This window comes from Mirounga leonina, unplaced genomic scaffold (genome assembly GCF_011800145.1).
Source record: "Mirounga leonina isolate KUSES-001 unplaced genomic scaffold, KU_Mleo_1.0 Mir_154, whole genome shotgun sequence".
Classification (NCBI taxonomy): domain Eukaryota; kingdom Metazoa; phylum Chordata; class Mammalia; order Carnivora; family Phocidae; genus Mirounga; species Mirounga leonina.
Genome location: NW_023270389.1, coordinates 42,716,494 through 42,732,177, shown reverse-complemented (window position 1 = coordinate 42,732,177; position 15,684 = coordinate 42,716,494). Strand labels below are relative to the sequence as shown.

Below are 15,684 nucleotides of genomic sequence, written 5' to 3'. Positions count from 1 at the left end.
CATAATAAATTCTTAATAAATTCTTATCAGTGGATCGATGACTGAATGGGGAACATCCAGACCCCTGTGAGGACCATCTGTGCCAAATCAGAAGTCAAGAAAGTGTATCCATTTCCCCTGACCCTTTTCAGGAGATAAAGGTCTTCTGTGGCCTTCCGCTGGGGGGAGAGCACGGTGCTGGGGATGGGGAGGGCAGAGAGGCAGAAGCCACTGGAGGGCCGTGTGGCTGGGATGTCGTGGAACGGTTAATCCTGATCCCAGATGACCCAGGCTGCGGAGCTGTGTCCCCACACCCTCCATGACAGACAGCACAGCTGTGCGGCGAGTGCTGGGCGAAAAACGAGGTCAGGTTCATGTCAAAACCAGTGCGGTTCACAGGTGGGCTCCATTTGCGGGATGTACAGCAACTGCGAGTCATCACTGAAATTGCAGACGTGAACCAGCCTACCTGCTGGGAAGAGAATTTGGGATACATTGTGAACTTCAAAAAGTTTCTGCCTGGAAACTGAAGAGGTAACCATGGCAACTGGGAAGGCAGGTTGAACTCAGAAAGGGCCCTTCCTCTTGAGCCCTGAGCTTTGTGCTCTTGGATTGGATGTGCCAGACTGTGAGCATCGCTTTGTCTCTCTCACCTCTTTTGCTTTCTTTGTCGAGTGGGAGAGAGCACCAGCTCAGGAATCTGGAGAGCTGGCCACGATTCAGCTGTTTTCTGATCCAGGGCACTTCAGAGAGGGCACCTTAGGCACTGGCTGTTTTGTTGTCGCAAAATGGAAATTAAAAGGCTCCTCTGGCCTATTCACAGGGATGCAGATGGGACAGGAAGGTTTAGGGAGATTCTGTGCATAATCACGATTATTATTGTTATGTGCCTATGTCTGGGCTGATTCCAACATGGTGCTCCTGAGGGCAAGACCGGGCATTCGATTCATCCATAGACTTGTTTTCGTCGCTTGAAGAGAAGCTGTCCCAGACACCACAGCTGAATAATACAATCATGCCCTGGAGCCTGAGCAGCATGGGTGAAAGAGCAGGCCTCACCTCAGCCGACCAGCTCCTCTACAGAAGTCCTGCTGATGGGCCGCGTGGGCTGCTGCCTCGTGTGGACGGAGGCTTATGCTGAGAAAGAGACGTTCAAAAGGCATCCTTCCATTGCCTGGCTGCACACCACAACCCTTACCCCTCTCCCTGCCCCACGCCAACGCAGTCCTGCACTTGAGAGAAAGGAAGAACCGGAGATGGGGGGGATGCTGACATCTGGGATGATGCTGCCAATGTGTGAGCTGCTCAGCACCTGCCCCTGTTTACTAACCCACTGGGAGGCTGGGGAAGGATTGGACTCTACTCTTCAGAGTGCATTATGTTTTGACTAACTGGGTCATCTTCTGCAGGCCCTGGCTTACCCAGAGACTCTCCTTTGACAGATGACCCCACATGTTGCTCTGATTTGGGCCTCTTTTGCTCAACTACTATCTCCAGGCCTTCCTGTCCCCTCCCCCTTTGTGGTTTCAACCTTTCCTTCCCCAACCAGGTTTTCTGGGCTGTCTCACTCACCTCTCTCAGCTGGGGACCTCTTCTCCTCTTACCTCTCTCTCTTCTGACCCTTTATTTCCAGGCCTTGCTGAAGAACAGCAACTCCTAGATGCCCCTCATGAAATAAAAACCTAAATCCCAAGACACACAAAAAACTTACTACTTTTCCTTATTGTCTAGCAATTCCTGTGTCCCTAGTAAATAAATCTGAGAACTAACATTTATTGAGTGCTAACTATGTGTTCAGCACTGATCTAAGCACCTTGTTGGGGGTGCTATGGTACACCACCAAGATCCCCTGTTTGGGACCTCGGCCCTCATTCTCCACCCTATTGTCTGCTGTAGGCTGCCAGCACAGTCCCTCTGGCCTTAACAGAGGGGGTTGCCTTGCTTAAGATTAAGCCACGTTCTTGGAGCAATCACATCCAATGAATGGTCAGTGTGGTACAAAGGCCCTGGGGCCAACTGTGGTCTCTGTTGCAGCAACCTGGCATTTAACTCCTTCCTCTCAGCAACCCTGTTTCCCTCAATCCCTCTCTGGTCTGAGAACTTTCCCTAGCAAGGCTCTGCTTCAGGGGAACTGTGTTTCCTGTCTCCTGGGGAACGCAAACTGAGAACTGACCTAATCCTCACATCTTTATGAAATAGGTGTATCATATTTTCATCTTAGAGAAAAGGAAACTGAGGCACAGAAAGGTTAAGAAGCTTGCCCAAGGTCTCCTATCAGTAAGTGGTGGAGCCATGATTCAAAACCTGGAAATCCAGCTCTGGATTCCACACTCTAAACCTCACACGCAGCCTCATTAATAGCAATCCCAAGGGCAACTGAGGGGTCACGGTGGGAGGCGAAGGGTGCTGTAGGGCCTTTATGGGAGGGTGAGGAGAGAGGGAGGGTACTTCTTACCTTGACCTTAGAGATGAGGACACTGAACTAGCTGCTGCTTAAACCCAGGATCATTCATCACTTTACAGAGGTGTGGGGATTCTAATTTTGGCCGGGAGGGCAGTGGAAAAAGCGTGGTAAATTCGTATTTGAATTCTGGCGTAACACTGTGTAACGCTGAGCAAATTAATTAACCTGACACTTAGTAAAAATGCCTGGCGCACAGATGCTCAATAAAGAGTCCCGCCCCGCCCCGCCCCCACCCCACCCCGGGCCATTTGTCTGCTAATTCCAACCCCCTGATCCTGGGTAAGTCTCTTTAACTTTCTGACTCAGTTTCTTCATCTCTGAAACGGAGGAGAGGAGATGAGATGAGGAGCTGCGGTAAAGGGCTTACTACTTAGCCCCAGAAGCATTCGGGTAGGAGCACAATAAATGGTAGTAATCAGTATAATCAACACGTTGCCTTGCGCGGCTTGCACCCCTTGCTCCCGTCCGTGAGGACCGAGCAGGTTCAGGCGCAGGCAGTGAGTGGTCCGCATGGTGTGTACCTCCCCAACGCGTCATCCCCGACGCAAATCCGCCCGCTACCGCTGAGTTGGTTTTCTGATTTTACTAGAGGCCGACGGGTTTTTTCCTCCTAAACTGAGTGGGCGCTTCTCGGGCCGTGTGACTTCCCGCCGCTTCTCCTTCCGCACCCGGAGCAGCCCGGAGGGGAGGGCAGCCGCGTACGCCAGGCGGTGTGCAAGTTGCGGGCGCCCCGCCCCGTCGAGCTCCCGGGCCCCGCCTCCACCTTAGCCGCGCGCCGTCCCGCTCTCCGATTGGTCGGCGGCGCTCAGCCCCGCCCCGCTCCCTCCGAGGGAATAAAAGACGAGGTAGCCGCGAGTCCGCGCGTGCAGCCTGATCAAGCTAAAGCTCCTTGAGTAGTGCCGGCCGCCGCCCCTGCCCCTCTGCCTCCTCACGTTCGCGGAGACCACTGGAGTCCGTCACCATCCTCCCCACGAAGTGCTGCCCTGAACCCGCAGCCATGTGCCGAACCCTGGCCACCTTCCCCACCACCTGCCTGGAGAGGTAAGAGGAGCTTGTCCCTGGATCTTGCCCGCTGCCCGCTGGAAGAAGTCCAAGTCCCCCCCCCCCCCCAATCCTTAGGTTGTGGAGCGGCAGGCTTGGGGACCGGGCGGCGGGAGAATGGGACTCTAGTGACTCGAGTGGAGAGGTGGAAGTCACCTGGGTTCCACCTTTTCAGATGCTTCCCTTAGAGTCCCAGAAGGGAGAAGGAAGAACCACGGGAAGCAGAGGAACCCCTGCTTACTGTCATTCCCCATCCTCTGACAAATGGCAGTCCTCAGCGGACCTGCCGAAGACCGGCTGCAGGAGGGGCACATTGGCATCAGCAGGCAGAACTCCCTTTTCTAGTTTCTTCAGCACTTGGTTTTCATTCTACAGCCCAGACCTAGGACCATGGCCTGCCCGGGCCCCGAGAAGGCAGAGAGGTGTTTTTTTGGGTCCACCAGTGAGGGATGTCCCCACTTCCCAGGGAGCTACTCAACCACTTCTAGTCCTTGCTGGAGCTGGTGGCTGGGAAGGAAAAAGTGGAGAAGGTGAAAGCAGGAATCAATTTCCACACAGTTCCAGAAATACTCACGATAAGCCTAGAGGGTGCTGAACTGCCTTCTGCTAATCAACAGGCACAAAGATAGATCGGCGTGACTTAAGTGGGAAAAAGCCCATGTGTGCTGTGCTCTAAACTCAGAAAGTGTAAGTCCTACTGAGGAACAGCTGAGACATTACTTTCTGGGCTGTTTCTGGCCTGGTGATATTAAGAGACAAGCAGAGTTTAAGCCCTGGGAACAGCAGAAGATTCCCAGGAACCCTTGAGGCTGGAATGAGGGTGACACCAGCCTAAACTCTTCTTCGGGACCCCATAAACCTTTGAGCCCCGGCTGAGCCAATGTAGGATCCTTATGTGTTCCTGCTTTGTCTTTCAGAGCCAAAGAGTTCAAGACACGGCTGGGGATCTTTCTTCACAAATCAGAGCTGGGCTCTGACACTGGGAGTGTTGGCAAGTTCGAGTGGAGCAGCAAACACAGCAAAGAGGGGTAAGTCCCACTAGCTGGCCTAGGGCCCTGGAGGGGAGGGAGCCAGATTTAGGAAAAGAGCCGTAAGAGAGAAAATACAAGGAGAAATTAGGACGCGCTAGGGTGGGCCGTGATGACCCCTTCCTGGAGATTTTAGTGAAGATTCCTGCTGGTCTGCTGTGGGTGACTGGGTAGCTGGCTCCAGGGCTCGGAGGCCACCAACAGCTGTGTGTATCAGGGTCGGAATGTCCAGTTACCAGCCTGTCCCACCTGGAGATGTCATCGTCTGTGCAACCAGGGCTAGGACAGGGTCTAAGAACACTTGAGGCTTTTCAGTCAATGACTCTTCTTCCATTAACATGCACTTTGCCTACGAGCCCTTTCATATTGAACATCAGGGGTGTGAGGAGCTGCTCTAGCGTCTGGGGTTATGGGTAGACTTAATCTCTATTCCCGAGGCCCTTATTGCCATGGGGGGAGTGTAGAAAACAAAGCTCAGAGTCAGAGGAACAGAAACAATTTTGGACAGTGAAGAGACCATCTTAGAGTTACTTACTGAGGGCCAGAAGGTTCCTGGCTCTGGTTTCTTATTACTGAACTTTCCTCTAGAAAAATACCTGTAGCCTCAACTAAGAGTTTGAGGAGGCAGCTCCAATAATCACCGAGCAAATCTTTGTGTGAATTATACAACTTCCATCAGAGTTCTGGCTAGGATTTATGCTATGCATTAGTGTGTTGGTTTTTTTTTTTTTTTTTAATTAAAATCTTGGCTTTTTTTTTTTTTTTTTAGCAGAAATTTCTCAGAAGATGTGCTGGAGTGGAAAGAATCATTTGACTTGCTACTGAGCAGTAAAAGTGAGTAGGACCCTGTTGTGTCGGTCTGTGGATGGCACATGTGTCCCCATGTGCTTAGAGCCAGCCTGAGGGATGCTGAAAAGCGTGGGCAAAATAATAGTCGTAGTAATAATAATAATGATCCCCTAGTGTGCCAGGCTCTGTTCAGAATACAAAGGCAGGTCCTTGTTCAAGGAAATTACATCCTAAAAATAGAGCCATTAACTACAATTGCTGTCTTTCTCCTTTTATTCCCCCGCTGTCCTGCTGTCTGACCTGTCTCTCCCTCTCTTCCCTCAACCCCAGATGGAGTGGCCGCCTTCCACGCTTTCCTGAAGACGGAGTTCAGTGAGGAGAACCTGGAGTTCTGGCTGGCCTGTGAGGAGTTCAAGAAGCTCCGGTCAGCTACCAAGCTGGCCTCCCGGGCTCACAAGATCTTTGAGGAATTTATCTGCCGTGAAGCCCCCAAAGAGGTCAGAGCCTCAGCATGTTCTGGGGATCCTGCTGCTGTGCCTGCTCCTTCCCCACTGAGGATTGGGGCTGGGGGCTGTCCAGCAGGGGGAGGGTTGAGTTTAGAGAGTGATCTTCTTTGGCATGGGGCTGCATGGGCTTCTGGGGCCGGAGACTAGGAAACCCAGGCGCTCTGCTGCTCCTGGTGCCCTTACCCTCAGTCTCGCTGATGGGGCTAGAGGGCTTGGCAGGTGGTGTGGCTTCTGTTCATACCCACTTTTGCAAGCTAAGGCCTTTTTAGAGGCTCAAAACACACGAGTGTGGAGACAGGGCAACCTGGGGACCTTGTGTGACCCAGTTCAGTCCCCTGGCTGACCTGCCTCAGGCTGGCTGGTCCATGGGCGGTGAGGTTTTGCACCTGCCCTCAGGTCTCCGCGGGGGGCCACCAGCATTTGCTAAAGTGAGTGGGGCCACCTTGTGGAGAGAGACTAGTAATGCCTTGCTTTTGTATCCTACGCTGTATTGTATTTTCTGAGCACTTGAATTTTTTCCATGTTATTCCATAAAGATTTATTGAGCACCAATTACATGCAAGGCACGGTTATAGTCATTGGGGACATAGCAGGGACAAAAAGTCTCTACCCTAATGAGAGAAGATGACAATAACCGATTAAATGAGTAAATACATGTCAGGGAATGGTGCGTATTCTGATCCAAGCAAAGCAGGTTTTGAAAGGGAGCACCGGAGTATTGGGTGGGTGGACTTGAAGTCTTTTTGCTTTACAAAGGGAAGTGAGGGGTGGTCTGTCCCATAAGGTGACAGATGAACACTTCCCTCCCGTCTAAACATTCCAACACAGGAAATGGCAAGTGCAAACCCAGCAGGGAGTGGGCCCGAGTGGAGCACGGAGAGTGAGGGAGGCAGACTAGGAGAGGAGGTCGGACCAGTGAGTGGCAGGGTGCCAGATGTGGGCCCAGCACGTGCGCTGGCTTTTCCTTTGAGTGACATGGGAGGACGACCCTACTGCTGGCAAACTGACTTGAGTTTTCAAAGGCTCACTCTAGCCGCTGGCTGGAGAACAGACCACAGGAGTGAGGGTTGAGGAGAGAGAGAGCAGTTAGCAGGCTCTGGCACTAACCTGAGGAGAGAGGTGATGGCGATCTGAACCAGGACTGTCCCAAGGCAGAGATGAAAAGGCATTAGATTTGTATGCTTGATAACTTTTGGAGGGCAGACCCTGGGTCTGATGCGCAAACAGGCCCAGAGTTGAAAAGCCAGTTAATGGTCAACTCAGGAGACCCCAGGTTCCTAGTTCAGAATCCTGCCAGTCAGCCCTCTTCCCCGCCCCCCCCCCGGCCTGCTGGACCCCTTGCCTGGTCCACCCTCCCCTCACCCATGTGCTTGCCTTCCTTCCCACAGGTGAACATAGACCACGAGACCAGGGAGCTGACCAGGATGAACCTGCAGGCTGTCACGGCCACATGCTTCGACGTGGCTCAGGGGAAGACTCGCACCCTGATGGAGAAGGACTCCTATCCACGCTTCCTGAAGTCCCCTGCTTACCGGGACCTGGCAGCCCAAGCCTCGGCCACCTCTGCCTCTCCAGCCAGCTGCGGCCCCGCAGAGCCCTTGCACACTTGAGCCTCATGGCAGTGAGGGAGCCAGCCGGGAGGAGAGGTGGGGTCACCCATCCCTGGGGCAGATTCTACCAAGCAAGCGCGAGAGGACAGTGAAGGAGGACGCCCATCTGGTAGCCTGTTTTGGAAGCCCCCTCTCCTCCAGATACTGTGGGACTGGATTCCATGCATGAGAGGGTCCCCCCCCACCTCCCCTTCCAGGACCGGCACATATGGGCCGAAGGGGAAGGTTGTGTGGGGCTCTCCGGGGAAAGGGAAGGTGGCGAAGGATTTACTATTGGCTCTTATCGTTTTCCACGGGGCAAGAAACATTCCGGGGTGGTTTGGGAAACACAGATAAAGGAAACTTGAAAATGAGACAGAGCAAGACAACCAGATCAGCTCTTCTGCCTGGTGAGGAGCTGGCTCAGATGGCGTCCTGTTTCCCTAGTTCCCAGGCTGTCAGGCCCAGAAGGGAGCTGTGGATGCGGTGCCTTCCCACTCTGTCCTCCTCACCTGCCCCTGGGCTGCCCAGGGCCCCCTTAGCTTGCACTTCTTCCCATTCCTGTGCCCGGCCTCACGGTCTTCTCAAGGCCAGAGAACCAATTTGACCCTTGCCCAAAATGAGATTTCTTTTTTATACCCCAAAAGCTGGCCTTGGGAGCCCCTTCTTTCCCACATCAGTAGAGAGCCTGGAAAAGGGGCCATCTTGCTCCTGTGAAATTGATCTTGGTGCTCTTGGTGACCTTTGCAGGCGGTCCCCGAACCTGTGCTGGCAGCAAGGTCCACCTGTGGGCAGGGCCCGCGAGGGCCTGTTGCGGGGGTGTGCCCTCCCTCGGCCCCGGGCTGCCCTGGACCGTAGGGCCCATGAGGAGGAAGGTGTGGGGCCTCTCAATGAGTTCTTACGCTCTGCAGTGTGGAACGAGGGAGAAAAGGATCCTAAGACATCTCTTGGCAGTTCCCAAAAGTTCCGTTGAAATCAAGCCAGTATTTTTTGTGGGTGTGAGAACAAGGAAAAAGATGCCTAGAATGGAAGGGGAACCTTATGTTTCTTTCCTGTGGATGTGAGGTGCACTTACCGGAGTATGGGGAGAAGTTGGACCAGGGACCACGATGGCCCTTGGAAGACAGAAGCCGGGGGTGCAGCTGGAGAGAGAGGCTGCTTGGAAGAGCAGGACTGGGGGAAATCAGAACCTGCTTGTCACCTCAGGGCAACACCAGACACACATTTTTGTGTTGGGACTTCGGCACGAGCCCAGGCCCAGGAGGTGAATGAACCAGGCGGCCCCCTTCTGCCCCAAGAAAAGCAACATTGTTCTCTCTGCACTATGAGCTCCTCCAGGAGAAAATTATTTAAGTATAATTTGTTGTTGGTTTTGTGACCATTGTCATAGCATAGTATTTTTATTACTGTTGTGTTGTTGCTACTGTTATTTATTATTGTAATTTCAGTTTGCCTCTGCTGGAGAATCTCAGCAGGGGCTGGTCACCCAACTGTCTCCCTCTCCACCAGACTCTACCTCTGAATGTGCTGGGAACCTCTGAGCGCCTGTCAGGGGCTCCTCACCGTTTAAATATTTATTTATTGTTGACAATGGAGCTGGTTTCCTGGATAGGAATGATGTACTTTATCCTTGTTTCCCTGTTTCAGCATGTTATATTCTTGTAAAATAAAAATAAAACCCAAATATGAGATCCCGTCTGTAAGGGCTGTGTGGTCTGGCTGAGGGAGGGGAGGGGCCCGGGAAAGCCTGGGGGCGGAGCTGCCCCCCGCCCTCCCCTCCCCAGGCGATCCCTCCCCGCGCATGGGGCATGGGACAGCTCTTGGGTCCCGGGCAGAGGCCCAAGTGAAAGACCCATGTCTGCCTGGTGACTGGCAGGGTTGATGAAAAGGGGATATGTGCTGAGGGTGGTCACCAAGATTGGTAACTTCCTGTAGCCGATGATGGCCCCAACTTGCGTCGGACTGTTGTGTCCATGGGACCCAGTCCGCCTGCTGTCATCAGAGAGCCCATGTCCTTCGCCCAGAGTGAACCATTCCCAACTTGGCCTCTCACAACACAAGGGGAGGCTCCCCTTGGTCCAGTAGCCACAGGTGATCAGTTAGATGGTGGCTTTCGGGGCATATTCACTTTTGCCCATTTTTAATTTGCATTAGAATTTCATATAAATTCCAAGCATTAGTATTTTGCAAATAATTTCATAGAAGTCTCTGAGATGAGCTATGAGAAGCCACTCTGTATGTGAGGCTGCTCTATTCCATGGGCTGAGGGAGCAAGAGGTTTGAGCTGGGCTTGAAACAATCTGGGGGTAGGTTTGCAAGGATCATATCTGCTCTTCCTTCGCCAATAGCCTTTCTTACGCTACAGATCCTCTCCCCTCCCCCCCCTTACCACTATTTAAAAATTCCTTTTCTATTGAATTATCTGTTTGTACTCTGGTTTATTGACTTGGAGGTGGACAATATCTAGTTAAAAATGTGGGACGGGGTGAGCTCAGGGTCTTCCTACTGCCATCTTCCCAAGCACTTTTCTTGAATTACCTGTTTGTACACAGATCTGGACCTTCTATTGGCTTTTATTTCTCCCCTATTGTTAGTCTGAGTAAGTGACCAGACTCCAGGGATGGCGGGTAGAAAACCTGGTGGATTCACACTCTAAGCCCAGGTCTAAGGGAGGGTTCTGTGGGCAACTCCAGGAGGAATTCAGGATTGAGGGGCCTGAGAAGGAAGATTGGATCAGATGCTGTGGCAGGCCCCGATCTCATGAAGTCCTTCCACCAGCTCCATGAGGTAGGTATGTTAGCCTGTGATTCAGGGGACTGAGGCTCGTGGGGTAAGGAACAGACCCCGGGCAGCTGGCCAGAGAGAGCAGCGGAGATGGAGATGCGAGGGCAGCCCAGTTATACCATTGGGGGGCATATCCGGTGTGCAAGAGATGGGTGTGGAGATTGATGAGGGAAGAAGAAAGCTGGGTACCCAGGGAGGCGGGGAGGTATTCACATTGTCCTCTTTTCCTTCCTTCCTTTCCTTCTTTTTGCCTTTTTACATGCATTTGAATGCATCACTTGTGCCTGGCAGAAAACCAAAAGCAGTAACTGTACTTTCAACAGAAAGTAACCTCATTTATTTAATAGTGGGTGGGGAGTCTGACTATGGTTAGACAAGGGCACCAATGTGTGCTTTTTGAAGCAATGTGGGCAGCCAGTAGGAAAAAGCAGGTGTAATCAGCGAGTGATAGAGAAATGAATGGGGACGATGGACATCCAGTGGCGGGGGTGCGTGCTGGTGGGCCCCACAGTCCAGTGAGACCATCCTCAAGGCTCGTTCCCATCCCCCTTCACATAAAAAGTGGTCTTGGCTTCCGTGGTGTGGCTGAAGGTGGTAGGTCCACATTAGAGAGGAGAACTGCTCTTTGCTGACCTTTGACATGTCCCAGGTGTCAGGCTCAAAACAGTCCCATGCTCTAATGCTTCACTGAGAGTTTAAGGGATTTCCTGAAGATCACGCTGCTAGCAAGTGGCTCTGATATCTTTGGACTCCCCAGCTCTGCCTCCTCCCCGAGCACTCTAGGCTTTGGCTCAGCAGGGAAAGCATTTCCTAAATAGCCTGTGGCTGGCCTCCCAGGCCTCCCTCGCTACTCTCTCCCCTGTCCCTTGAAAACGGATCTGTCCCGGGTCCCAGATTCGCTGTTACTGTCTCAACTTTCCAACCTTCCTGGACCACCTCCCTGCTGTGTCCCCTGCTCTCATCGCTGCCCTCCACCTCCTTAATCAGCTAGGGAGGCATCTTCCAAGGGCCAACTCAAGGATCTTTCTGGGGAGACTTGCCTGAGCCTTTGGGTCTGATTATGGATGCCTCTCCTTCATGTACCACTGCTGCTGATGCCCACCTGAACTGGAGCACTTGGATCCCTGCTTTCTACCTCTCTGCCCCTGATGGCAAGCTCCTGGGACTAGGCAGGTCTTTTTCTCCCCAGGCCCTTGCAGCTAAGCTTTCAGCAAATGGCTCTTGAGTTAATGATTAGTTTCAAATCCAGCCGGAGGAAAGTTCAGATTACAACTATGTCCTGCAGGGTCTTCACACAACACATTTGAAACCAGGGTCATCATCGTCCCCAACAGATACGCACCGCCTTCCGTTTCTCTGACCTTGATACACAGAGGCACTGGCCACCCAAGTTCAGGCTTCTCCATCTCTTCTACATGTCATCTCATCCAGTCTTGGAAATGGGTTGAGTCCAGCTTCTCCTCCCCAGGCTCACCGAGACTTCCTTAGCGGAGCCTTGCGCCCTCTCTGGCCCGAGCTATAAAGACAGCTTTCCACCTGGTCTCCCTCTCCCGGCCTCTCCCACTCGTTGCCCACGCTGCTAGTCTTCATCCCTAAAGCACAGATCTGAGCAGGTTGTGGCTGCACTCAAACCCCTTTGATGGCTCCCCTTTGCCTCCCAAGAGAAAGTCCAGATCTGACCACGGCAACTGAGGCTCACTCTGAGCTGACCCAAGTCCCTCTCCTGAGCTGTCTCCTGCCCAGATGGCCTCTAGGCACACGCTGTTCTCTCTGCTTGGAATGGCCTCTTCCTCTTCCTCTTATTTTTTAACTGGGGGGTGGTGAGGAGGGGAATGCCCTCCTCTAAATCCAGCAAAAGCATCACCTCCTCCGTGAAGCCTTCCCAGATGTCTACTGCGCAGAGTTAATCTCACCCATGTCCATGATTCTAGGACACACTCTTTTGACTTTGCCGTCCACACTTCTTGTTTTCCTCCCCCTACACTGGTCTCTTTGTGGCCAGAAGTCATATTATCTACCTTGATAAGATGGCACCGAACAGACTGCAGCAAAGCTGTTCACAGCCCTGGCCGTGGAATCAAAATATTTGGGTTGGAATCCTGGCTCATTCTCTGTATGACTTAGGAAGTTATTAGGGTTGTTCACTCATCAGTAAAATGAAGATAGAAGAGTGAACCCTCAGAGGAGACATTGAATGAAGTAAGTGTTTGGCACAGTGTTATTGTCCCATGAATATTAGTTACTATTATTATTATTATTATCTGATTCCTAGTACTTAGCACAGTGCCTTGTACACAGTAGGCAGCCGTCAGTAATCTTGCATTGACTTCTTGAATAGAATGGAAGAACCAGAGTCCAAGTCTACGTTTCTTTCAAGAACAGTACAGCTGTTTCACTATTATATATCATCTGATGTGCAGAGCATTACAGAATTTCAAGTGAGGAAATCAAGGCTTGAGCCATTCATCAACTCCCTCAAACCCGGGTCAGCTAGCGCTCCTTCCAAATCGCTGCTGTTGCTCCCACATGACTCGAAGCCACTCCCCCCCCCCCGACCCCCGGCAACTCTGGCCCATCCTTCACCCCCCTGTGTCCATACCAGGAAAGGCAAACTTTTTCCCTGGTATTGCTTGACTTTGGTCCTATTTTGTTTGGCTCCTTCCTTTGGAATGATATCCAAGAGATATAATTTATAGTTTTGTTTACTAATGCATTTTATTAAATATGTGAACGTTTAATATAAATGCGAATAATTAGCATAACTGTTAAGACAACCAGTGGGTATAGGGTTTAAAACAAGATTTTCTTTAGTCAATAGGGCTAAATTAACTTTAGAAACTGAAGCTCTTAGGTAAAGAGAGAAAGGTGTTCAGGGCATATTAAGGGCTGATCTCAAGATAATTCCCTTTCACTGAAACTTTTAAATTGGTCCAGCTCTTCAAATTGCTTTAGGGAAGAAAAGAAAGATTTGAAATTTAAATAACGGAGGAGAGATCCCAAGGGTGAGGGATGTAATGCCGTTAGCTGCTAGATGGAGCTAACAGTTTGAATCTCCATCATTTAGAAAAGATACCTCTTGACTTACGGTGTTGGTGATTCCCAAGCTTTGGTCACCAACCTAGACAAGGATTTGATTTAAACTTTGAGAAAAGTGATAACGCGTGGATTAATCCTTTATTTGGATTATAATTTGGGCCCCCACTTAAGAGAGAGTTCTGTGCTGGAGAGTATCATTGTCTTAACTTACTCCATCCTGCCGGTACCAAGGGGCGGTTTCACAATCAAGCTTTAGATAGCAGGCTCTGAATTCAGTCCCACATCCGCTACTGATCAGCCGAGCGATCTTCAGCACATTACTGGATTTCTCATAGACTCACTTTTTCCTGTAACCTGTGAATAAGAAATAGGACTGGCTTCAAAGGACTTTTGTGATGACAGAATGAGAAAATTTATGGAAAATATTCAGCACAGTGCTCCACAGATTATAATCCACAAATTATAGCTACATATGTGCGATAGGCACTATTCCAAGTGCTTCACATATCCATTTCTGTAATCCTCACCATATTCCTGTGAGGTAACGTATGTTATTATTTGATATCACCATATTGCAGACGTAGCAACCAAAGGCTGGAAGGTTTAAGGAAATTGCCCAAATTCAGAGAGTTAGCTGGGGGCTCTATTAGTGAGCTATTGCTGTATCACAAACCATTCCAAAACTCTGGCTTGAAATAATAAGCATTTATTATTGCTCATGAGTCTGTGGGTCAGCTAGGCACTTCTGCTTCTCTGGGCCTGGCTCAGCCAGTCTCAACTGGCTTGTTCTTGTGTCTGTGATCCACTGGTGGGCTGGTGAGAGCTGGCTGGTCTAGGTTGGCCCGAGTCATATATCTAAGGATTGGCTGGTTGTTGGCTTGGGCAATGGTGGTGTCTGGGCCTTGTGTCTCTCTTATCACCCATCAGGCTAGTCCAGGCATCTTCATATGGTGGCAGGGTGCCCAGCCCAGAGTCAAAGAGGGGAGTAATGAAAGTACTTAATGAGGAAAAGATATGAAGTTAAATTGTAAAGGGCACGGGTAGAGGGAGGGTTGAAAAAAAATGTGGCTACTTTTTGTAATTATTCTATCACACACAGTGGGAGAGTCTAGATTTGAAGCGAGGTAATCTGATACTAGAGTCCTTGCTCTGAAGCATTCTGGAGACTTAATGCCTTGACATCTGCTAGCAAGAGTCTTGCCATTTCCTGCTCCTGCCCATGGGCATGGAATGCCCTGGCAAGAGCCTTCATTCACTCACAAGTGCTAGGGAGTTTCTAGCCATACCAGCTGTTTGGCCTTGCCCACATTTCTTGCTACTCCTTTGTTTATTCCTTTGGAATTCTGCTTTATGATCACTTGGGTCCTGAGCATTTTTGTTTGTTTGTTTTGTTTGCAAATTTTAATTTCCTATTTTAGCCACACCTCTACTTCCTCATCTTTTTATTTTATTCTTAACAAGTCACAGAATAGCTAAGATGAATGTTTACTAGAGTCAAAGGAAAGCAGGAATATCTGGATTTAATCAGCAAAATTGTGATGAAGCTGTGAGAACATTAGTAATATATCTGATTCAATTTGACCCCATTGTCTTCTTGCCAAGATTGAAGAAGAGGAGCTTCTGATAAGTCAAATGCAAAGAAGGTCCAAAGAAGGGAAGGGTGAGATACCGTGTCCCAATATCTAACATGCTGTGTGTGGAAACGGGAAGCCAAAGGGATGGAGGGAGACATCCTTATCTTTAGCCTTGGCCTTGGCCTAGGCGTCTCTCTGCATGTCCTCCCCCTTGGTTTCCCACCCACTCCTGAGCCTGCTTGCCTGTGCTCTTGGTGGTGGCTCCTTCTTCAGAGGCTGGAGCTCTGGACTCAGCCTCGTGCCTGGGGTCTCTGTGGGCAGACTGAAGTCTCCTGTACCAGAACAGTTGTCATACTTTACATGTCTCTTGGGCCACCCCTTCTTGATTCTCCTGGTTCAAGATAGGCAGGAGTTGGTCTCCCCAGCAAGACTGGCTATTCCTTGAGGACAGGAATATTTCCCACTGCAGCGTTCAGTACACAGTATGCATCTCAGTGCTAGGAAAGTGGCAAGAACAGAACTTCTAGAGCAGAAAGGAATCTTAAAAACCATGTTACACGAGAGAACTGAGACTTCACATGGTTAAACCATCCACCGACCTGAGTTCACTCCCCTAAAGGGCCCCAGCACTGGCTGCAGGACCAAGTCTTTAGACTGCCAGACTGGTGCCCTTCTGGGGAAGGGGAGGGGGGGTGCTCAGGGCCTCCAGGCAATGAGTGAGTTGAGTGTGCCCAGATGAGTGAGGGAGCTTGGGCTCTGGGTTTATGTAGCTTCTCTGAGCCTCAGATTCATCATCAGGGTTGTCAGGGGTTAACCGGGGTCATGTCACTTGTGAAGCAATGGTCAGGGGGCCCCCGCACCCAGTCGGTGCTCAATAAATGTTTCTTTACCACT

At 50.8% G+C, this 15,684-nt stretch overlaps 1 protein-coding gene across 2 annotated transcripts; it reads left to right on the top strand.

The window, feature by feature from the left end:
• Positions 1-3,235: 3,235 nt before the first annotated feature.
• RGS16 (regulator of G protein signaling 16) lies at positions 3,236-9,085 on the top strand. 2 transcript variants are annotated; one of them, XM_035010585.1, is made up of 5 exons: positions 3,236-3,484; positions 4,402-4,512; positions 5,285-5,346; positions 5,632-5,798; positions 7,196-9,085. In XM_035010585.1, the coding sequence occupies exons 1-5, from the start codon at positions 3,441-3,443 to the stop codon at positions 7,415-7,417; spliced, it is 606 nt and encodes a 201-aa protein (XP_034866476.1). In that variant the 5' UTR covers positions 3,236-3,440; the 3' UTR covers positions 7,418-9,085. The 2 variants fall into 2 exon arrangements, with proteins under 2 accessions (XP_034866476.1, XP_034866475.1); XM_035010584.1 differs by having other exon boundaries at positions 5,282-5,346.
• The last annotated feature ends 6,599 nt before the right edge of the window (positions 9,086-15,684 follow it).

Bases quoted from the DNA above. Each gene is read 5' to 3' on its own strand.
- RGS16 (XM_035010584.1), top strand. From the start codon at position 3,441: ATGTGCCGAACCCTGGCCACCTTCCCCACCACCTGCCTGGAGAG. The intron at 4,513-5,281 runs GTAAGTCCCACT...TTTTTTTTTTAG, and splicing joins AGCAAACACAGCAAAGAGGG to CAGAAATTTCTCAGAAGATG. The intron at 5,347-5,631 runs GTGAGTAGGACC...CCTCAACCCCAG, and splicing joins CTTGCTACTGAGCAGTAAAA to ATGGAGTGGCCGCCTTCCAC.